This window comes from Macaca mulatta, chromosome 10 (genome assembly GCF_049350105.2).
Source record: "Macaca mulatta isolate MMU2019108-1 chromosome 10, T2T-MMU8v2.0, whole genome shotgun sequence".
NCBI lineage: Eukaryota > Metazoa > Chordata > Mammalia > Primates > Cercopithecidae > Macaca > Macaca mulatta.
Genome location: NC_133415.1, coordinates 97,737,264 through 97,761,192, shown reverse-complemented (window position 1 = coordinate 97,761,192; position 23,929 = coordinate 97,737,264). Strand labels below are relative to the sequence as shown.

At 40.9% G+C, this 23,929-nt stretch overlaps 1 protein-coding gene across 5 annotated transcripts; it reads right to left on the bottom strand.

Moving 5' to 3' along the window:
* Nucleotides 1–211: 211 nt before the first annotated feature.
* On the bottom strand, nt 212–23,230 carry YWHAB (tyrosine 3-monooxygenase/tryptophan 5-monooxygenase activation protein beta). Of its 5 annotated transcripts, none has more exons than XM_077948950.1 (7): nt 22,619–23,230; nt 21,193–21,287; nt 6,926–7,228; nt 4,639–4,762; nt 3,638–3,801; nt 2,648–2,743; nt 212–2,365 (listed from the first exon to the last, which is right to left on the bottom strand). In XM_077948950.1, the coding sequence occupies exons 3-7, from the start codon at nt 7,223–7,225 to the stop codon at nt 2,309–2,311; spliced, it is 741 nt and encodes a 246-aa protein (XP_077805076.1). In that variant the 5' UTR covers nt 7,226–7,228; nt 21,193–21,287; nt 22,619–23,230; the 3' UTR covers nt 212–2,308. The 5 variants fall into 5 exon arrangements, with proteins under 5 accessions (XP_077805076.1, XP_015004353.1, XP_077805075.1 ...); XM_015148867.3 differs by having other exon boundaries at nt 23,058–23,230; XM_077948949.1 differs by lacking the exon at nt 21,193–21,287.
* Between the last annotated feature and the right edge of the window lie 699 nt (nt 23,231–23,929).

Below are 23,929 nucleotides of genomic sequence, written 5' to 3'. Positions count from 1 at the left end.
ATGGTTTGGTGTGGAAGGTAGAGAGATACCAAGTAACGGGTGGAAAGAGCCTGTTTAATTAATGGTAATTTCTTCCCCTGTATAACACCCTGACTTCTGGTCCTAAATAATGAAATAAAACTGTTTGCCTATTCTTAAAGAAAAGAGAGTTAAGTGTGATCAGAATAGTTAGCTAGGTCTGGTAGCAACACAGATGGTGGTGACACATCAATTCACAGGCAACTAACTGATAAAATTTTTATTTCACTTTTGAATTTTTACACTTTTCCTGATTATTCTGTGTAAGGTGAAACTAGAACTGTTTAAAAGACATACACAAATCTAGTACATCAATAACCAGGGATTTTTCTTTTTTGCTATACTATTTTCACAACCACGGGTGTGCTTGCTAGGCAATATAACCATCACAGAAGCAAACATTAGGCAGAATACTGGTAAGGAAAAACAAAGCAAGAAAAGAGCTACCAGATATACAGACAGGCTTGGTTCCACATTCACTACTGCATTTTCAAGCGCCAAGTATTAACTGCACATTTTTGTTCAGCTAGAAAGGAGGGATTTTTTTTTTGTTTTTTTTTTCTCTTTTTTTGGTTTGTTTTAAATCAGTGCATAAATTTTTCTTTTCTCATTTCAGCAGATGGACAAACAGATGGACTCTACAGCTAGGTGGAATATTAAAGGTAGAGGGGTGATCCTGTGAGACTGACAGGCCTGACTATTCTCAATTCTCTCCACTGCAGTATCCACGCAACTTCCCTGAATATAGGGTCTCCTTAAACACATCTGAGCGCTGAGCTGGATGAGTGCACTTGAGAGACCTGGTGACAGGCACAAAGAGCATGATCAGGGCCAGCCTCAATACAGGGAGGAATCATGGATATTTAAAAATACTTTTTTGATTCAGATCCTGGTATGACTGAAGAGCAACACCATGTTGAGAACTGGAGGAAGACAGAGCTCTGGTGCCAGAAGCTCTTCTCAACTCTTTAAAGCCAGGCTTGCTCACCAAGGTGCTCAGTAATGTCTCTCACCCCTGCCCATATATAGCATTAAAAAGTGAACAAAAGACAGATAAAGATAGAATTCAAAAAAGAAAAAAAGTAAGGAAGCAGAGGGACAGAAACTTAGAAGAGAAAACCAAGGTCAATAGTCAAAAAAGGATGGTGGGAATGAATGTATAGATTTCAAAATTTAAAAGCCCCGAGCTAGGAAGAACCTGAAAACTGAGTACTCCTCAAGTGAAAGGCAATCTCTACAGAACGTCATTCCTTTTTTTGTTTTTGTTTTTGTTTTTGGAGATGAGGTCTCGCTATGTTGCCCAGGCTGGAGTGCAGTAATTCACAGGTGCAACCATAGGGCACTGCAGCCTTAAACTCCTGGGCTCAGGTGATCCTCCTGCCTCAGCCTCCCAAACAGTTGGGACTAGATGCACGCACCACCACGCCTGACTCAGGACATCATTCTTAAAGGTATTATCCAGGAAACAGATAAGGTCATTCATAAAACACACGGCTTTTTTTCTTTAGCTCAGTGTTAACAATGAAAATAGATTCCATTATTGAAGCACAAGTTGCAAATTCGTAACATAGTGAACATACTGCTGTAGGAAAGGGGGTTCAGTCGGGTGTGTTATATGAGCACTTGAACTTTTCAAGGTGTCATAAGCCAGTTATCTGCCACAAAGAATTTCCATTTCAGGATTCGAGTTTCCTCAGAGGAAGACACTGTGGACATTTGTGGTAATGAACTTTTAAGTGGCAACAGCCCAAACAGATCAAGTGTCTTTAAAGCTCCGAACAACGGCAGCATTACTGAGAATTACCATTAAACTCAAATGCCAAATGATGTGTGTCTCACTCCAAGTTCCAGCATCACAATATAATCTCTATAACTTTCTGTACAACTTTACAATGGAATTGTATTTCAATGATTATTTTGATATCAGATTAAACTTTCCAAAAAGTTACACATAATTCAGGTCTATTTTTTCTACCAGTAAGAGTTCTGCTAAATTACAAAACCCCATAATCACAGTGTTCAGTTTTTAAAAAATTAAACACACAGTAATCCTGTCAATGTTAATCAAAATCAAAACTTCGGAATGCCGTGGCATTTATGTGACCAATCTGAGTTTTAGATACAAATACCAGCTGTTTTTCCCGTGAACCATTTTTCCTAGGCTGAGGCTGTGAAAAATCGAAAGTCGACGTACGATTCTTTTTTTTTTTTCTTTTTTGTTTTTATCGCACAAGGGATATATGTGGAGGGTACAGAGTGACACTGAACAGATCACGAAGCACAAGAGACATTAGTTCTCTCCCTCCCCAGCATCTCCTTCGTCTCCCTGGTTTTCCGATGTCCACAGCTGCAAGAGAAAGAAAGTATGATCAAAGCAGGGCTACTAAAAGTTGCCTACGTAGGTGGTCCAGTATGTATAATCTTATCTCAACAGGTGAAAATTATTCCTGTGTCACTGCAGACAGGGATGACTGCAAAGGTCAAAACTTCAGCAGTCATTTATAACAAATTTAACAACTTAAAACTGTATATTTAACAGGGCACAAATCCCCTCTTGAAGATAATAGTGAATGATTAATAAATAGGTGAATAGGACGGAGACTATAAACCCTGTGGAAGTAGTACTTACAGTGAGATTGTCCCTAAGTAACTGCATGATCAGAGTGCTGTCTTTATAAGACTCTTCATTCAGTGTATCCAATTCAGCAATTGCTTCATCAAACGCCTAAAACAAAGAGCCTTTAGCAAAGAATTCACAAGTTCTCTGGAGCTAGTTTAACCCACTTTTTTTCTGCTAAGTGAATATAATTTATCTTCTTGTACAGTACTTTGGAGGAACCTAGGCTATTATTACCCTGTCTGTTAGCTGTTTCCAGCAAAAGTATAAGGTATGTTTACAAAGCACCAACCAACAATGACAGAAATTCCGAGATAAGAACTTTGCTATACCTAATAAGCAAGCAGTATTACTGCTAAACCTAGCACAGTCATTCTGGGCAAACTCATGGTATTTTTTAATTACCAAAGACATTTCTAGCAATCTTCTATTTAAAATTATTTTTTAAAAAATTTTTGTTTTAAACTAGAACTCAAAAGGTCTGGATACAAGGGATACAGTGAAACTCCCATCACTAAATCTGATTTAAGTGATGAATTTTAAGGCACCTTTCCCAAATAATTTTTTTAAAAAGGTGTGTGCATGTTGAGAGACTACAAAAAAAACGTAGAAAAGGCTAACGGAATAATATGGAAGGTAATCCAACACACAACAAGAATGTGGTGTGTATTTCTTTTATACAACTATAATCTCAAATCTTGGTACAAGAATGACAATGTATAACCAAGGCCCAAAGCTTGGCAAGAAACAACTAACTACATTCACCTGGAACTTTCTACAGCCACCCCACAAAACACAGTAATCAAACAAAAGTCAGCAGTACGTATTGAGAATGAATTTAAAAAGTAACAGATCTGTATTTATCTCATAAAAGATACACTCCCACCCCCAGAAAATCTTTCAAAAGAAGTCCAAGACAATGAGTATGTTCAGGAATAAAAAGAAGTTAATAACACAAGCACTGTTTTGCTATGGTTAGATAGCACAAAGGGTCTTTCTCACCGTTTTTGCCAGGCTGCAGGCCTTTTCAGGAGAGTTTAGAATCTCATAGTAAAAGACTGAGAAATTAAGTGCCAGACCAAGTCGAATTGGGTGTGTAGGCTGCATTTCTTTCTTACTAATTTCAAATGCTTCCTGGTAAGCCTGCTGGGAGTTCGACACAGTGGCTGTAACATAAAGATGAAAATATTAAAGGCTCGGTTCTTTCATAGGTATCACACATTGGACCAACTATCAAATTATTTTCTTAATCCCAAATTGGGCAGCAGCAATGACCTAGCAAATGAGGTGTCAGTGTCTCTGCCATTCAGTTATACATTTGTTAGATATTTATTCTAAACCAAGTTGTATATTAAATGCTTTGGGGGAAAATAATTATGGCAAAGTCTACTAAAGCAGTTAAGAAATGCAGTTATAACCTTTAACAATACAGAATGTGAAAAACGATATGCTCCAGTGCAAAGATCACAGGCTTTAACTTTAATTCCCAACTCTTACTCCATCGGTCTGTGGCTTGGGCAAGTAAAAACCTCCATAAACCTCAGTTTATCCGAAAAATGGGCAGCCTGCCACCTAACTCGTAAGGTTGTGTGAAGAGAAAGTGAGACTGGAAAGTACTTGGCACATAGACACTTAATAAAGTGTGGTTAAGATTATCAGCATCACAGTAATACATGAGATAAAAGCAATGCATCACTAGGGCAGTTTCATACTACCAAGTATAAGAAGTTTCACCACTAAAAAGAGAGCTAATAAATAATACTCAAGATAAAGAGCTTTTTAAATATACTGCGCACCAGATTTTTAATGCCCTCCATATTTCCCTGTCAGATAAATTTTTATTTGCCCACCCATGACCCCGTTCATCACAATGCTGTAGTCTTTTAAATTCTTAGTACTGTGACATTGGTGTCTATGGCAAACAGACAAAGCAAAATTGTTAAAAGTCCCTGTGAACGAAGACTGGCTCCATTACTGGTCAAATTTCTTAAGATACTACTTACTTTGTTTGTTGTCTCCAGATGCCACTTCAGAAAGATACCTAAAATAATCTCCTTTCATTTTCAAGTAGAACACCTTACTTTCTGGTTGTGTAGCATTGGGAATAAGATATTTGTCCAACAGCTCCTAAAAAATGATCCACATTAAGAATTTAGAATTATTCACAAGATGTTAAAACTATGTTTGAGATTCAAGATACACACTACTGCTTCTAAATAATTTTTTGGAAGATTAAAAAAACACCAATTTTCGTCCAAGCTACTAAATGTTGTTTAGCCCAGGTCATAACAGCAGATGCCTGTATTCTTCTTTTAAAAATCACTTTGACCATCCATAGGGGATAATTAAAGTATAGCCATACAATGAAATGCTTTGTAGGCCTTTAAAATGATGCAGAGCTACACCGATAATGGAAAGGCTCTCAAAAGAAATGAGTGAAAAAAAGCAGATTACAAATACCACAAGAATCCTATTTTAACATTAAGATACATATGTGTACATGCTCACAAATACACAAGGGAAAAGCCTGGAAGGAGTATGTTAATAATGGTTCTCTGGGTGGTAAGATTAGAAGTGATTTTTACTTTCTTATTTATATTCTTCTGACTTGTTCTCCCCACCCTTTTTAAACCCATAAACTGGTATTACTTCTATAATTAAAGGGGGAAAAAAATCTTTCCTTAGGAGGAAAAAGATGATAATACAGCAAAACTGCCAAGAACTAAGTTTAAAGTCAATCTGACCTGGGTAGAAATCCCTCTTCTGCCACTTATTATCTGTATCTGTGTGACTCTGGACAAATTACCTAATCACCTTGAGCCTCAGTTTCCTCAGCTATACGAAGGGTCATCTTCTAGGGTATAGCCATCTTCTACGGCAATTATAATGATAAGGAAGTTGACATACATAAAGCGCTTAACACGTTGCCTGGCACGTAGTAAGCACTCAAAGAGTAGCTAATACTATTAATAATAAATTCCTTTAAACATTTATGCTTACAACAAAAGTAGTTCTGAAGGAGTCCAAGCTTCGTATACAGAGCAATATTTTCGAAGAGTTGTTTTAGAATGTGGCATCCTGAAAAACTGGTTAAGAGGCAGTAAGTACCAAGCTCTTCTTCACATTCTTTCAGATGCTCTTAAAAGTTGGTCTACATTTCATGAATTATGGAACTTTCTTGCCCTTGGAATGCATGACACACTTCATCTGAATACCAGATGTACCTAACATTCAGGAATTAGTGCACCATTAACAAACCCCCAAATTACCAACAGGCAACAAATTTAGTCATGACACTCTTATGCCATGAGTCTAATAAAAAGAGAAGCTCAATGCAAAGCTAGTTATAAGGGGATTTAATCAACCAAAGTGAGAAGATGCAGGGGGCGGTAGTTGTTTTAATATTCTTTGTAGACAGACAGTGTGTAACTCCTAATGGGTTAGGGATAAGGGGTGCTGCCTGATGGCTGACACGCTTTGTACTGGTTTTCAAAAGGAGTCATGGGCAGTAACTAGGAAAGGGAGCCAGCAGGGAAGGAGGTAGGTCCCCAAGTGTGAATTCCTTTTCCCATCAAAGCAGCTCTCACTGTTCATTTTTACCTGATTTCACCTGGAAGAAAAAGAAAGTTCCCAATGGGCTCAGGATGTGGGGGAAAGGCATTATGATTATGATTTGTTTTAGAGTACGTACCCTTCCCATTCAATACCAAGTGGTGGCCAGAGGGAATCAATCATCTGACTAAGGCTTATGTAAAATACAGGAGAGGAGGAGAGGAGAATGCCCCAAACACTCTGAATTTGGCTCTGGAATGCATGCCAAACTTGATGGATGCGCCTAACTTTCAGACCAAAGCAGGACAGTGTTTACAGTGTGAAGGCATGACTGGGGAGAGGCTGAAAGACAGCTCAGCTTTTTCATCTCCTTCCCCTACTGGTGATGACATCACTACTCTAATATACACAATAGCCTATCTGTGGCTGTATCTATTAAAATCCTGTCTATCTGGCCTCAATTTTATAAGATGGAGGGATGCTGAATAAATGTCACTGTTTTTCACAGGTCTTTTTTTATAAGAGAGGAAAACATCTCAGAAGTGATGTACAACCTCTGATCAGGCAATACGTGACAAAAATTATATTATATGCTTAAAAATTAGTTGTAAATCACTGGCAGCTTTCCAGTATATTCAGACACCTCTCTCTCATAAGCTGTTTTGAGAGTCTGCATTTATACATTAAATTAATACTATTTAGAAACCACTGTTCAAAACAGAAGCACTGGCCACTTACCAGAACGTCATTGCAGATGTCCTGCAGTTCTGCCTCTATCTTCTCACGGTACTCTTTGCCCATCTGCTGCTTCTTCTCATTCCGCTCTGTTTTCTGCTCAATGCTGGAGATGACACGCCAGGAAGAGCGGCGGGCGCCTACCACATTCTTGTAGGCAACAGAGAGCAGATTTCTCTCTTCATTGGAGAGTTCATGCCCCTGTTCTGTGACTGCCTTCATGGCTGCAGCCATATCATCATAGCGCTCAGCCTGCTCAGCGAGTTTGGCTTTCTGTACCAGCTCACTTTTATCCATTGTCATTCCCTAGAACAAGAGCAAGAGAAAAAGAAAGAGCAAATGTCAGGCTTCGTGGCCCAGGAAACATGTGTGTGAATCTTCTTCCAACCCATCTGGATAGCAGCATACTGAATGTGAAACATCTCGTTCCAAATGCCATCAACAATACTGATCATGTATTAAACACTTCTAGGGCTAAGTACTTTGCTAAGGCGTTTATATTATTTTGGTCAAGTAATCTTCCCAAAAGTCCCACAGAGTAGGTATGTTCGTAACAACTCCTTTCCCCTTCTTATGGGTGAAGAAATGGAGGGTCAGGGAAGGCAAGTGATATGCCCAGAGCAACATGCAAATAGACGGTAGAGAGCCAGAACTCCAGCTCACATCTATCTGCCTCTAGAGCTTTTGTTTTCTTCCATTAGCCTAATTCACCTGCCTGGCACATAGAGACTGCTTAATAACTATTTCTTTAGAAGTTTATGCTTACTAGCCAGGTGCGGTGGCTCACGCCTGTAATCCCAGCACTTTGGGAGGCCAAGGCAGGCAGATCACGAGCTCAGGAGTTTGAGACAGCCTGACCAACACAGTGAAACCCCATCTCTACCAAAAATACAAAAATTAGCCAGGCGGGGTGGCAGCCACCTGTAATCCCAGCTACTTGGGAGATTGAGGCAGGAGGATCGCTTGAAACCAGAACGCAGAGGTTGCAGTGGGCCAACATCACGCCACTGGACTCCAGCCTGGGCAATGGAGTGAGTCTCAAAACAAACAAACAAAAAAAAAGTTTATGCTTACTATATATATGTCCTTGACTTCTCTCAGTAATTGTCAGTAATTGTCTGGTTTGTCTGTTTTAATGACCTTAATCCAACTATATCCTGTAATACAGTTAAGTCCTCTCTTCACTGTCCTGTAAGGAACTCTGGTTTTGACTAACCCTGTTTTTCCCATAGTACAGGAAAAAGTAAGTATGAAGACTGCTTCAACCAATCCTGAAGCAAAAGATATGATTTTAAATGATCTATCTGGCTGCACCCATCAAGCAGTAGATACCTGAAAGATGGGAAAGATTATTATCATATCTTCTGTAATCTGCTAACTTTGTTACTAGGACACACAGGAAGAACATAAACTAAGGGCAGTCAGACTTGGGCTCTATCTAGCACTAGCTCTGCTACTTACTTACAAGTGGCATGACCTTGGTTAAATCACTTAACCTGAGAGCTTCAGTTTCTTTACCGGGCAATGAGAACACTACCCAGGGCTGGATGTGGTGACTCAAGCCTGGGATCCCAGGAGTTCAAGATTATCCTGGCAAATTAGTCTCTAACATAGTAAGACCTCATCTCTACAAAAGAAGAAAAAATTAGCTGGGTGTGGTGGTGTACACCTGTAGTCCCAGCTAATCAGGAGGCTGAGGTGGGAGGATCACTTGAGCCCAGAATTCCAGGATGCAGTGAGCCGTGATTGTGCCACTACACTCCAGCCTGGTCAACCAAGTGAGACCCCTGTCTCTAAAAAAAAAAAAAAATAACACTACCAACTCTTTTAGTGGGCCTGTTATGAGGAACAAAAGACCTGATACATGTGAAGGCACCTTGAAAAATATAAAGCATTATATAAAAATATCAGGCACTAATTTTGTATATGGTATAGGCTGCAAGAGAAAGCGGTATATAACAAGATGTAGAGCAACAGAACTTGAAACCATAACTGAATTCATCTGAACCATAACTGAGTTCATTTAAAGTTTTTCTGAAATAGACAAAAATCCCAGTGACTTCAGTTTATCAATTTATCAAATCCATACACCAACCAGTGAATACCTCTTATCAACTCACCACAGTCAATTCCCCACTGCAATAATCACAATAATCACCATTTACAGAGTGCGGTCGGTAATTTTAATAAGTAATTTTTGGATAAAATAATTGAAAAGTTATTTACTAAACAAGAAGAGTTAATTTTACGTACTGTTGGTTTAAATATCGATATATCAATCTGTGCCACACAGTATAAAAATACGCTAATATCTTGAAGTATAAAAACATGAAATACTACTTTAGACAGTAGCAGTAATGTCAGGTTTTTTTGTGTGTTTTATTTGTTTGTTTTTTTGAGACAGAGTCTCACTCTGTCACCCAGGCTGTAGTGCAGTGGCGCGATCTCAGTTCACTGCAACCTCTACCTCCAGGGTTCAAGCGATTCTCCTGCCTTAGCCTCCTGGGTAGCTGGGATTACAGGTACTTTCCACCGTGCACAGCTAACTTTTGTATTTTAAGTAGAGACGGGTTTTCGCCATTTTGGCCAGGCTGGTCTTGAATACCTAACACCTCAGGTGATCTGCCCGCCTTGGCCTCCCAAAGTGCTGGGACTTACAGGTGTGACCAACCGTGCCTAGCCAATGTCAGTATTTTTAAAACAAATTCTTTCATTACTATGTACATGGTATCATAATTTAAGGCTCTGAAAATGATTATTTGTTTGGAGACGGAATCTCACTCTGTCACCCAGACTGGAGTGCATGCAGTGATGCGATCTCGGTTCACTGCAACCTCCGCCTCCTGGGTTCAAGCGATTCTCCTCAGCCACCCGAGTAGCTGGGACTATAGGCATGCGCCACCACACTCGGCTGATTTTGTATTTTTAGTAGAGACGGGCTTTCACTATGTTGCTCAGGCTGGTCTTGAACTCCTGACCTCAGGTGATCTGCTCGCCTCAGCCTCCCAAAGTGCTGGGATTACAGGTGTGAGCCACCGTGCCTGGCCTGTGCTATTTTAAAATTAATCATTTTCGGCCAGGTGCAGGGGCTCATGCCTGTAATCCCAGCACTTTGGGAGGCCGAGGCAGGCGAATCACAACGTCAGAAGATCAAGACCATCCTGGCTAACAAGGTGAAACCCCATTGCTACTAAAAATACAAAAAATTAGCCAGGAGTGGTGGCACGTGCCTATAGTCCCAGCTACTGGGGAGGCTGAGGCAAGAGAATCGCTTGAACCCAGGAGATAGAGGTTGCAGTGAGCAAAGATTGTGCCATTGCACTCCAGTCTGGGCAACAGAGCCAGATTCCATCTCAAAAAAAAAAAAAAAAAAAAATCCAAGAAAGTATGACCTCCACTCACAAAATGGTTTTGCCTCAAAAGTCATTTCTGTATTTTCAAGAGAGAAATTCTACACACAGGGCCCTATCACCTAAAAATGTTTTAAGGGAGCACAAGAAGATACACTCAAAATCTAGGTGATTCAGAAAGAATTAATTCTCCAGTTCCTAACTATGATTTTTCTTCCTACTATTATCTAAATCACATGCAGAGCTGTGTCTTATATAAGGCTCACTAATTGTAAGCTTACACTCAGCGAGGCAAGTCTCACTTTGATCCATCTGACATCTTCACTCACAACACTAGAATGAAGCTAAGGCAAAGAGAGTAACCCTCAAGAAACATTCCATTTGTTCCCTTCTATTTCCCAGAACCCCCAGAGCAGTTAGAAGAGGCCATGTGGTAGTTCTGTCCAATGAAAGATAAGTAGAAATGATGCTACTTCCAGGCTAACACTGTGAATATCCTACATGTGGCTCCCCAGGCTCTCTTCCCTTACAGCAGCCATTGAGAAGGCCATGTATTCTAAGTGGTACAGTCGTGCAACTGCAGAGTTTTTGTCAGTCTGAGTCCCTGGGTGACCATATAGTGCAAGCCTCCTGCAGACCTGCATTGGACATGCAGGGTGAAAACAAAAGAAACTTCTGTTGGGTTAAAACATTGAGATGCTGGAGCTGTTGGTTACCACAAGACAACCTGTTCTACTCTAATACAAGGACATCAAAAATACTCTATCACCTTAAAATTATATAGTCGGCCCTCTGTATCTGCAGGTTTCAGATACATAGATTCAACCAACCGTGGTGGCAAATAAAGACGGAAAAAAACACAAAATAAACAAGGATCTTCAGATTTTGGTATCCCCGGGTGTACTGGAACCAACACCCCCCGGATATCAAAGGATAACCACTGTCTCAATACGTCTAACTTTCTTCACCATAAGGTCTTTGAGAGCAGGATAATAAATATCTTCATCATTAAATAACCCTACTTCATGGTTCCTGAAAGTGCCAGGTACACCAGAGAGAAGCCAACTTTCAATGACCCAACAACCTTTAGAAAATTTCCAGTCTTGGGCCGGGCGCGGTGGCTCAAGCCTGTAATCCCAGCACTTTGGGAGGCCGAGACGGGCGGATCACGAGGTCAGGAGATCGAGACCATCCTGGCTAACACGGTGAAACCCCGTCTCTACTAAAAAATACAAAAAACTAGCTGGGCGAGGTGGCGGGCGCCTGTAGTCCCAGCTACTCGGGAGGCTGAGGCAGGAGAATGGCGTGAACCCGGGAGGCGGAGCTTGCAGTGAGCCGAGATCTGGCCACTGCACTCCAGCCTGGGCGACAGAGCAAGACTCCGTCTCAAAAAAAAAAAAAAAAAAAAAAGAAAAAAAAGAAAATTTCCAGTCTGTAGAGTAATTCGAAGTTAGAAGTCACTTAGAGGCCCACTTCAAAGTTCATAAAACAGTACCTGTGAAACTCTACCTATGGATGACTCCAAATCATAAAGTACTGGCCAAAAGCCAATTCACAGTTAAGCCATCCCATGTGGTATCATAATGGAGTAATAAAGGATTGCTATTGCTAAATAATGCCATCAACCTCTTCAGCTCAACTAGGTCCCGAAATTAAGCTACCCCCCTTTTACTTCTCTCCTTCTCAAGCATTAAAAGTTAAATCATACTACTCCAAAGAATCTGGACTATTCAATGCGACCTCCCAAAGATGCCTTCCCTATTTCCTAAAATAAAATGTACCCTTTTCTGTTTGGGGTCAGCTGTTTTATGCTTCTCTGAGATTATTGCAAGATTTCTTAAGAGATTGAGAACCATCATGGCAAGATAAGACTGAATGCACACCTTTTAAAAATCTGTATCCATTTATCTGTTTCAAATGTTTTTAATTATACACATACAGAAACAACTTACAACAAACAAAATCCATAGCTAAATGTCCTGATGGCTACTGCTTACATAACTTTTGACTTATATAACATGGATTTTGAAGCAACTAGACCAATTTCAACAGGAAATGGGTTACACAACACCCAGCAGTTTGGAGGAAGGCAGCAAACAAAGGAGAAACGAAATTGTTCCTATTTCTATGTCTACAATAAATCTCCCATCCAAAATCTTGCCCTAGTGGCACTGCTTTCAATCACTCAATTACCTACAGTCCCCTCCATGCCTTTGCTATAAGACCCATTTTCCTGTAACTCTGATCAAGTCACTTCCTGCTCAAAATTCTTTAAAGTTCCCTGATGCCAAAAGCAGAGTCAGATTTCCTCCCCTATCAGTGAAAGCTTGTCAGTCTATCTTCCAGACCCCCACATCATGCCTTCCACATCATATGTGTTTCTGCCAAAATGGTTTTCTTACATACAAAGTATGTTTTTCTATCTTTGCTCACCAAGCCACTCCCTCTAACCGGAATGGCTTTTCCCAAATTTACTCTGCATACAAGATTCTTCACAGTGTGGCTCAGATACCATCCCTTCCATGAAGCCTTTCTTAAGCTGCTTAAGCCACACACATGTGCCTATTCACTTAAAATGTGGCTAGTACCACACACTGAAATCATATTTTGTTCATAATGGGTTAAGTAAAAACAGAATTAATTTCACTTTAAAAAAATTTTTAAATGCAGCTACCAGAAAAATTTAAATTACATGTGGCTTACATTCTATTTCTACTGGACAGCATTGCTCTAAGATGAATATATTCTCACAAAGCATTTCGCTGATATCTGTCAATGTCTTATCACGTTTCTTCAGTACTAAAATTACTTATATAGTATCTCCTATTTCCCTTCCTACACCATAAGCTCCTTTAGGCATATCTCCCACAGCATCCTGTACATAATGGATAGGAATAAGTATCTGCTGAATGAACTAACTGATCCTGAAATGTAAGCATCAAACTTCAGAGTTGGAGAGTTCTCCCTTTTCTCAAATAATTCAAAGCACCTATTAGCCTCACAAGCATATTAAATCTTCATTACATTTGTACTTAGTTCCTTGGATTTCTGTGCCCTCTGAAATTCAAAGAGTAATTCCAAAATTACTCTTCCAGTTAGGCATGGCGGATCACATCTATAATCCCAGTGCTTTAAGAGGCCAAAGATGGAGCATCACTTGAGACCAGGAGTTCAAAACCAGCCAACATAGTAGGACCTTGTCTCCATAAAAAATTAAGTATTAGCCAGGTGTTGTGGCTCATGCCTATGGTCCCAGCTACTTGGGAGGCTGAGATGGGAGGATCGCTTGAGGCTAGGAGGCCAGGGATGCAGTGAGCCATGATTGCACCACTGCACTCCAGCCTGGGTGACAGAGACCCTGTTTCAAAACAAACAAAAAATTACTCTTCCTAAATTACCTCTAGTCTTGCCTTTGTCCTTACCCAGTAACTTCCAACGACACCCTTTGGGCTACTCCATCAAATTTAAGCTCTACCTGGCTTTCAAATTCCTGATAAATTGTCTCCTCTTTACTTGTTTGGCTTTCTCATCCACTATTCTCCAACATGTACCTTTCTCTCAGGCTAGCCAGCACCACATGCTCTATAAACACCATGCTCAAACATGTCTGAAACTGTTTTTGTCATCTAGCGTGCTCTCCTATTTACTGCTTGCCTATCCAAACTGCATCCATTCATCTAGGGCTACAAACCCTTCCCTGACTGCCCTTACCTTGCCTATGACTCCGAATATGCTTATAGCCTATTACACGGTCTAGGGCTTCTTTATGTCATTCTATGATACAGATGAGTACTGGTAACATTTACAGCTTCACTTGTGTGCCCTCAAAGGAAAGCTTCATATTTGTTTCACATTTAATGCTTACAACTGTACTAAGCACAAAACCCATATGCAAATGAATATCAAGTTTTTCTACAAATCATTATTGGGAGAGCACAAGGAACACAGAGTACCTATATGCAGTACAGTCAGAAGGCAGCAGGACTGTGTGACACAGTGCAATATGCCACTATACAGCCATGTAAGCATGTTAAATCTCATTCCAATCCATAAAATAAAGATGGCATCTACCTCAGGAGAGTTGCTGTGAAGATGAGGGGCAGGGAATTAAAGAATACTAAATGTGGAAATTTTCCTTGAAAAATGCATAGTGCAAAATCAAACTGAAGTACTATTATTCTTCTCCACGACTATTACACTGTAGTAGTCCACAAAACCATAAGCTTGAATTTTCTTTTCAAATATATAATTTTGTGAGAAGTAAAAGCAAAAATCTAGATTAATCTTGTATAGATAGTATGTTATGTTAAAATGAACACACATGTTAACTGTAGCTGAAGTTTATCCGTTAGTTTCTAATTAAATTTTCTAGTGATATGCCATGATGGTTTTTAATCAAGACCTACTGTTGTTCCAAGACTTTGAATGAGGTTCCCACTAAAAAAAAAAAAAAAGTCAGCAAGATACTCTTTATTTGTCTCCTAAAAAGTTTTTGAAAGACTATGGTCTCATCATCAGGCCTGGCACCACTACAGAAGCGTCAAGATACTGGGGCAGGCAAACTCATTAGAGGCCACAAAGGGCCCAACCCTGCAGTAAGTCAAGAGATTTTCCTTGTGCTGGGCACATTTCAGGAAGAGACTGACATGCTTGAGAACAGGAGCTCTCCAGCACACCTACATGATGATGATGGCTGTCAATCTGTTCCAAGCCACTGGATGCAGCAAGTCAGGACTGGGAAGCATTTGTTGATAAACGCAGAGATTGCTTAGTGAAAAAATGGAAGCAAATCTAAATATCCAACAATATGGGAACGGTTTAAAAAATAAGGAGACTGGCCAGGTGCACTGGCTCACATGTAATCCCAGCACTTTGGGAGGCCAAGGCAGGCAGATCACCTGAAGTCAGGAGTTTCAGACCAGCCTGGCCAACGTGGTGAAACCCCATCTCTACTAAAAATACAAAAAAATTGGCCGGGGTGATGCAGTACTGTAATCCCAGCTACTCGGGAGGCTGAGGCAGAAGAAACACTTGAACCCGGGAGGTGGAGGTTGCAGTGAGCCAAGATTGCGTCACTGCACTCCAGCCTGGGCGACAAGAGTGAAACTCCATCTCAAAAAAAAGGTGGGTGGGGGGAGAGATAGATGGTACAAGATTACGTGGCCATCAAAAGAAGAGCTTTAACGTCATAAAAAGACTTATTTAAGAGCAATGGAGGCTGGGGGGAGGAAGTTGCACAATAATATTTTATTTCTGTAAAATATCCCCTCAACAGCAAACAAACCCAAAAAGAAAGGTTAACACCAAATGGTTAACACTGGCTGTCTCTCTGGGTAATAACATTATTATATCCTCATTTTCTTATCTTTCTGAATTTTCTTCAAGTATGTATTACTTTTTAAAAATTTTGGTACTATTTATTTTTTTAAGAAAAAAAGTGTTTTTCTGTTTAAAAAGAGAAATCAAGAGTGCAGATAAACAGCTATGAAACATAATTCTAAAGGCACTCTTTCTTTGAAGAAAATCCTAAATCAGATAATAAATGCTGAAAATAGAGGATCTAGGAAACAGCCTAGCCCCTCTATCTCAATTCCTTCCCCAAGTGATATCTTTCTAGTCAGGGTCAAAATACTGAGAAGTTATTTCCCAGTGGCTAGAGCAGATATCCTAGGATAAGAATCAAAAAAGAAAAGAAAAAGAAGATTACCTATTGCTAATCCATTTTTTTTAATAAAGGCACTGCAAAGATAGAGTTGAAAATGACAGCTGTAGCCTTTAAAAGTGAACATGCTCAATTCTAAAATAATAAGCTTTGAGTTTAATAATTTGCTGGAAATTTCAAATGAGGACTCCATTATTATATGCCAGGAATTACCCAAGCTCTATACATACAAAATATATGGTGGGGTCTGCTTCTAGCAAGCCTTACATACACATCTGAGCTTCTAAAGAGAAAGTAGGTGATTTTTCTACATTTCCACATTGTAACTTATCTGAATCTGTTTTCTCAGTGTTTAAAGGAGACATTAATAGCTATCAAATAAGATAATGAACATAAAATGCCCGTATAGTGTTGGTTAGAATAAAGGCTCATAGCCATTCTTATTCTTTCTTCTTAAGCTACCTCACAAAAATGTAACACATATAATCCAATGTGTGCTGAAATAACTACAAAATGAAAAACTACCAAATTTCTAAGAACTCTTTGGATTACTGAGAGGAATTTAAAAGAAAGCAGTGTAGTCCTCCCCTCAGCGAGCTTAAACTCTAGTGGTAGAAACACAAGAAAAGAGCACATGTATATCTATTATGCATCAATTAAAAAAAAAAAAACAGCACATGTTTAAGGGTTACAATGCCTCTCCTTAGAAAAGCAACCAGACAGAATTAGAGGAAAGAGGTTTAAAGGTAGCTAGGTCATGACTTAAAAAGAGATGTTATTAATAAAGTGCATGTATGTTTTTCTAGATGAAATAAAAATCAAAGGCCAAAGCAGATAAAGAAATGAGAACAAGGAAGAAAACTGACAGGAGAATCTGAAAAATCTAGGCTCAAATGTTTCAATGGGGTAAGGAACTGATCACATATTCTGAACAGCATTCACAGATGTACCATTCTAGATAGAGCATCCACAGCACTGTAAAGTAGAAGTTTTAGTTCTGGAGTCACTCTGCTGAAGAAAAATCAGATGCCAAGCTACTGCAGGAGGGACTGAGAAAGTCAGTGGGACCAGGTGGTTAGTGGGTGTTACCCAGAAAAAGTTAAGCACTCCTGGCTCTCAGAGAAAACTACTCACTAAAAAACACCCACTATAAAAATGTCTGTGTGCCATTCTACACATAAAATTTAGAGTCCTGTAATAAATTTAATTCCATTCAAACATTTGCAGGTTCTTTGTTAGGAAACAAAACACAGCATATCTGTAATACAAAGTCCTTAGCACTATGTCCAGTGAACACTGAATTTGGAGAGAAACTGCATTTCTATTATTTCAAAATCCCTTCCCCTCTTTCATATCAGTTGTTGAATTTCACTGCTAATTATGTCCAATTAGCCATGATTAAACTTACTGAGGGTGTTAAGTAACAGGCGCAAGGTTACACATGTGACTTAATGGTAGATATGACAATAAATTGACTTCTTGACTTTAAGTAATCAAACCAAAAGACACTATGTTAATTCTGATCCATAAAGACAGTCCAATTGGTTGACCTCATGAATAGATTTCTACAGTTTGGGGCCCACTGACATATCGAAGCCAATCAGTCTGAGTTACCAGTACCGCACACCAAGTCCATAGGCTATGTGACCTCTGTGAATCTGTTTTCTCATCCATAATACAGGCAAATCTCGGCTGGGCGTGGTGGCTCATGCCTGTAATCCTAGCACTTTAGGAGGCCGAGGAGGGCAATCACTTGAGGTCAGGAGTTCAAGATCAGCCTGGCCAACATGGTGAAACCCCGTCTCACTAAAAATATTAAAAAATTAGATGGGTATAGTGGTGGGCGCCTGTAATCCCAGCTACTTGGGAGACTGAGGCAGCCTGAAGACAGAGGCTGCAGTGAGCTGAGATCATGCCACTGCACTCCAGCCTGGGCAACAGAGCGAGACTCTGCAAAAAAAAAGATAGGCAAATCTTCTCACTAGGGTTCCTGTAAGGAGTAAACCTGTTTATGATGCTAAACATTAAGCACTCGAATAAATGGCAACCACAGTACATTCCACACAAAACTTAAAAACAAATGGTCAGCCAGTGAAGGGAAACTTACCATGTACCTCATTTATTTTACACGTACTCTGCTTCTGAAAGACTTTTAAAAGAAAGGCACACAACAATTTCCCTATGCCTATTTCTAAAATGGCCCTTATCACAGTTTACTGCAATGCAAGTGTCTCTGCTGGTTCCCACACTGGATTGTGAGCTTAAGGTAGGAATCCAGACTTGTATCTTTGGACCCCCAATGTGGAGCACAAGGCCTAGCACACTGAGTGACTACTTGATCACCTGATGCATTCTTAAAAAGTGAAAAAGCAATTATCTCCTATGTGGACAGAGGAAGGTAGTGCACATCTGACCTTTAAAATATAGACTGTTTTTATAGTCTTAGATTACTTTTTGAAAACAGCCAGCCAGCTCTAAATCAGGAGGCAACACTATACATTTTGACTAATACTTTTCAGCTACCAATCATTGTATTTATAGATTCACACTGACTTTTTTTTTTTTCCTGAGATGGAGTCTCGCTCTGTTGCCCAGGCTGGAGGGCAGTGGCGCGATCTCGGCTCACTGCAAGCTTCATCTCCCAGGTTCACACCATTCCCCTGCCTCAGCCTCCCAAGTAGCTGGGACTACAGGCGCCTGCCACCAGGCCCGGCTAATTTTTTGTTAGCCAGGATGGTCTTGATCTCCTGACCTCGTGATCCGCCTGCCTCGGCCTCCCAAAGTGCTGGGATTACAGGCATGAGCCACTGAGCCCAGCCAATTCAAACTGACTTTCAACAGGCCTTTGGATTACTTTCTGTTCATCTCCTCCATTCAGAAGTCCAATCAGTTCGCTATATAAAAAGTTCACTATACAAAAACCCAAACCAGCTAACTCGTTTAGTAAATAATAAAAATATCCATCCATCATTTATGGCCTGCAAAGCACTCAGGGATTCCTAGAAACGCATTTGATCCTAAGTATCCTATGAGGCAGGTGACATCGTCCCCTTTTATAGACGCAAAGAGTTAACTCATTCAGGGTCACACAGCTATATATGGCAGGTCTGGGATCTAAACCAACATTAATTTTAAAATTAATGTTCTTGCCTTTATGTAACCCTATATCCTAAAGATTAATTATGATCTCCAAAACTCATTTAAGGAAAAGGGAATTGCCAATTTTTAAAAGAACTATACAAAGTTGTTACAGTGAAATTTTAAAACTGGCCTATTAAGCTAACATATCTACCTTTAAAAACAAAAACAAAATCAAGGAGTTAAAAACAGCATAAAACACGCCAAAGACTCATCAAAATGTCAAATTTTAAAGGAAAGCTCTTAGCTGAGGGCAAATAATAATAATAGGACTCATATCTACTTTATTGTAGCCTTCAATCTTCTTGTCCTGATCAAGGCCATTTGGAAATAACTTCCTGTTGGTTCTCTTAGGGAAAACAATAAAATAACCAGTAAGGGAAAAACTTAGATAATAAAGAACTGGCCAGAATTAAAAAAAAAAAAAGAAGTCAACTAACCTACAATCTGCTAGGAATGACTTGAGGCCATTGATCATTTACATCTCATTATGAGTATTAGATACATATAACCATACCTCTATTAGAAAATCTTTTAGTAGAGAAAGCAGTAATATGATTGGCCTTCAGCACACTTATCATGACACAGAAAGCACTTTTAGTCTGTTTCCTCAAGTATTCCCCTCAGAAAAATTCCCTCAGAATCCAGCTCGTTAGTTTCTCCATCATGACATACAGATGACTGCTAAGATCATATTCACATAGAGATCAAAAGGATTCTAAAGCTTAAAGGTTGCTATTATATAACCATAATTTCTTGCCCCTTAAACTAGTGAATTGTCATCTTTCCCTAGAAAAATGTAGAAACAAGGAACTTAAAAGTACCTTTACAAGGAAATTTTAGTTCATTCTCTAAGGTACCAGCATTTAAAGGAAAACTCAGTTTGTTGGCACTGAAAGAGCAGGTAGCACAACAGGATGTTTTAATTTAGAAGTTTTTCTCTATTTACGTAGATATATTTCCTCATTTCCTCCTTGCCAACAAAAATAAGAAAAATCTGAACATCTACTGATAAAGTAGTATGATAAACAAAAATTAATGGTCATAATCAAATTCTCTTAGATGAAGAACCTAACATTCTATGCCAAAGTAACTGATGACTTTCTCCCTAGTATGAAGCAAGTACTAGAAAAACTGGATTGTTCACAAGCTTGCTTCCTGATGCATGCTAACAATATCATCCCTACAGGCCAGAATGGGTATATGCTCCACAATAAATCGTCCTGTATCTATCTTCAAAAATAGCTAGTATTCCCATTCAAACGTTTATTAGGATTGGTGTGAAGAAAAATTAAGGTCTAAATGGTGTTCACACAAAACATATACATGTGCTGTCTCTACCACACGTAGAAATCTATAATATCATTCCTTACAACCAGATCATCTAGTTTCATTCCTGGTTCTGGCACTTACCTTGTGCTGTGTGTGAGACCTCGGGAAAATTATTCTTCTCAGTGCCTTAGTTTCCTCATCTGTAAAATGGGGCTAATAGTCTTACCTTTCATTGGTTGTTATGAAGACTGAGCTAATATGCTTAAAGTGCTTAAAAGAAAGCTTAGCACACAGTAAGTACTGTAAGTGGTAATTATTATTATAGACTAATTGATACCACCTCATCAGATAAATCACAAATGGATGGATTCTATATAGATGTCCATGAATAGCACATACGCTATGTCTAATCTATACACGTGTATATTCATGCAGATGGTTAAACATCTATTGAACCCCAACTATATCCCAGATGCTTATTTTCATTGAGCTTGTCACAACAAAAATTATCCAAAGCTGCATTACCATTTGCGCTATATAGATGAGAAAATGATTCAGAAAGACTAGATTTGCCTACATGCAAAATAAAGTCCCATAATAATATACCATTTTTTGAAAGCAACTTGTGTACAAAGCAGGGTTTAGTGTCATCAGATGTTAACTGGAGAGAAAAAGCCATTAATAGTGAACTCTAATTAAAAAACCAAAAGCTTATATTTAACAATTTACAGTTTATAAAAAAGGCTTAATGATAACCCTGGAGATAAGAAAACTAAGAACCACAGACTAACATGCTGAAGATTCAGAAAGCTAGAAAATATTGCAGGCAAGATTTCAACCAAATTTACCTGACTCCAAGTCCAGTGCTCTTTCTGCTTCTCTATCCACAGCCAAATGGGCAAAATGCACTTTTTGTAGAGGCCCAAATCTCTGGAGACTCTGCCTAGAGAACCAGCATCGTGGGAATTTGCTCAGCCTGGTTTTATACAGGCTGCCTCCCTGATCTATAGTGCTCCAATTCTAAAATGGCTTCAATATAGCAAGCACTGCAAGACGGGAAATGTACAAAAGATTATAGGGTAGGAGTCATACTCCAGGGGCTGGCAATCCATATTTGCTACTGATGAATGAGGATATTCAATTTGAAAAAAACTAGGTGTAGAGTCTAGGCCAAATCACCTCATTTCTCATAAAGACTTCATCTGCAAGATAGGTGAATGGTTTCTTATCTCATTGGAGGGGCAGGCTAGGAAAATAATTCTGCAGTTGCTACAGGATTATTTGCCTTCCATTTTGAAAGCCACACTTAAATTTCTAACTTAGGTCCAATAAGATTGACAGGTTGTACACTCATACACTTCGTGTTGCCAAGGACAGGAATCCAAGAAAAATGAGGGCTCAAACAAATGAGATATCCCTAAGTAAGAAATAGGGTACCCTGGAAGCAGTCAAGAAGAAATTCACCAAGAACAAATACTTATATAAATTTCCAACATGAAAATGCAAAAGCTGCAGCGTCCAGCTCCATAAATTGCATCTGTGTCTGGCTTCATATGAACTGACAGAATGAGAAATGCAGACAATTTTCATATTCTTATAAGTGCTTCACCTTTCTGTTTTGGCTTCCGTGGCAGGCTGATTTTATGTTCATAGCATCATCTTGCCAAATTCCATCTCCCACACAGGGTAAGCAAAATCAGGACCTGATGCTATCTAGCCTTACCAAAGAGAAATGCAATGAAGGCAACGACAAGAGACATGCATTTCACAGAAAGGCTGGCAAATTGCTTACCAAGGCTGCCACCTCTGGAAACCTCATTATATGGGAGTTCTCCATTTGCGGCAAAGATGCACTCACCTTCCCACCTCTTCTTCCCTCCGCTCCCCACCCCCCGACCAGGAAGCCACCGGGCAAATTTCAGACCGAAAAACGTGCTAACACACAATAGGGGGAATTTGGGGTAAAGACACAAAAGAATTTGGCATTAAATGACGGTAAATACTGTGGGAAAATATTCCGATTCTCATCCCGATATTTTTTCCTGGGGATCCGGCCTGACTCAGTAACCGGCTCCAACAAACACATTTTCTTGATTCAAACCCAATTCCCTTCCTAGGGAATCTTGGGTCCTGCCAGGCTCCATAACCAGTTAAGGATGATGAAATGGTTTTACTGCAAAATGGGAGGGGGTTCCCCCACTGCTGTCTCCCAAGGTTAAACCCCTTACTCATCCAGGAGGAGTCAAACAGGGGGACTGGGGCTAGAAAACTCACCCGCGTTTGATTAAATTTTAATTTCTGGAAACCGGAAAGCACGGAGCAGAGGTGACTGGGCTGAAGAGGACGGTTCTTGCCGACCAAGACGCAGGGAGGGGTCGCGTGAGGGACCGAATCAGATAGTGAGGGAGAGTCCGGGACCCTCGGCTCCGCTGTCCCTCACGGTGCAGCACAGAGTTGCACCCCGCCCGGCCGGCAGGACCTTAGGCGGCGAGGGAGGCCCGGGCCTCTCCAAGAGGTACAGGGCCCGGCCCCGGAAACAGGGAGGGGCCGCTGCGAGGCCTGGCCTTGCCGCCGGCGGCCGCGCGAAGCGGAAGAGGCAGCGCACCGCTATCCCCCGGGGCCCACCCGCTGGGCCGCCGTCGTCGCAGCTGCCAAAGAGGGGCTTCGAATTTGGGCCCCCGGGGGCCCCGGTCGGACCCCGCGCCGCACTCACCGTGGGAGGGCTGCAGGGAACAAAGACCCTTCCGAGCAAAGCTCCAAGCGAGATGACCTCTTCCTTCCCAAGCCCACTCCTCAGGCAGCGGAAGCGGTGCCTGCAGTGGCTGCAGCAGCGGCGACTACCCCGGCTCCGGAATCGGCGGCGGCAGTGGCGGCAGCTCCACTTCCGCTCCGGTCGCCACTTCCGCTCCGGTCCTGGCCGCGCCCCGCCCCACGCCGTGTTCTCATTGGGCAAGCGAGGCACGGGGTTGCCGCGGCCCCACGGGAGGGGCGCTGACGGAAGGGAGGAGGAAGAAGAACGAAGGGCAGGGTTGCCGCGGCCGGGGCAGGGCGCATGGCCGGGGGAGGGACCCAGGAGGAGGTGGGCGGAGAAGAAGGAAATGGGGCGGGGGAGCGGGAAAAGGAGGTGGGAGGAGAGAGGGCGGAGCTGGGGGTGGTCAAGATACGGGCTGTAAAGGCACCCGGAGGACTAGGAGTGAGGTGTGGGTGGGGGTTTCCTTTTCTGCTCAGACTGGAAACGCGCCAGGGCCAGGTACGGAGACTCGAGGTTTAGCAGTCCCCCCTCCACCCAGAAAGTAATCCTCACGGTGTCGGAAGCCGATGTCAGTCCTCTTGCTGTGTGCTTTGGGAATAGTGGAGCTAGGGAAGAACAGAAATTGCTCATCCCTCAATGTTCCCTTAATCCTCCTTTCAATCCTTCGGAGTACTTACTTTTTCCTTCTTTGGTAGACTGAAGAGGCCACTTGAAGTGCCAGGAATCCAACGCACAAAGGTCTTTTTCAAAAACCTGTGTAGGGCCGAGCGCGGTGGCTCGCGCCTATAGTCTCAGCACTTTTGGAAGCTGAGGTGAGAGGATTGCTTGAGGCC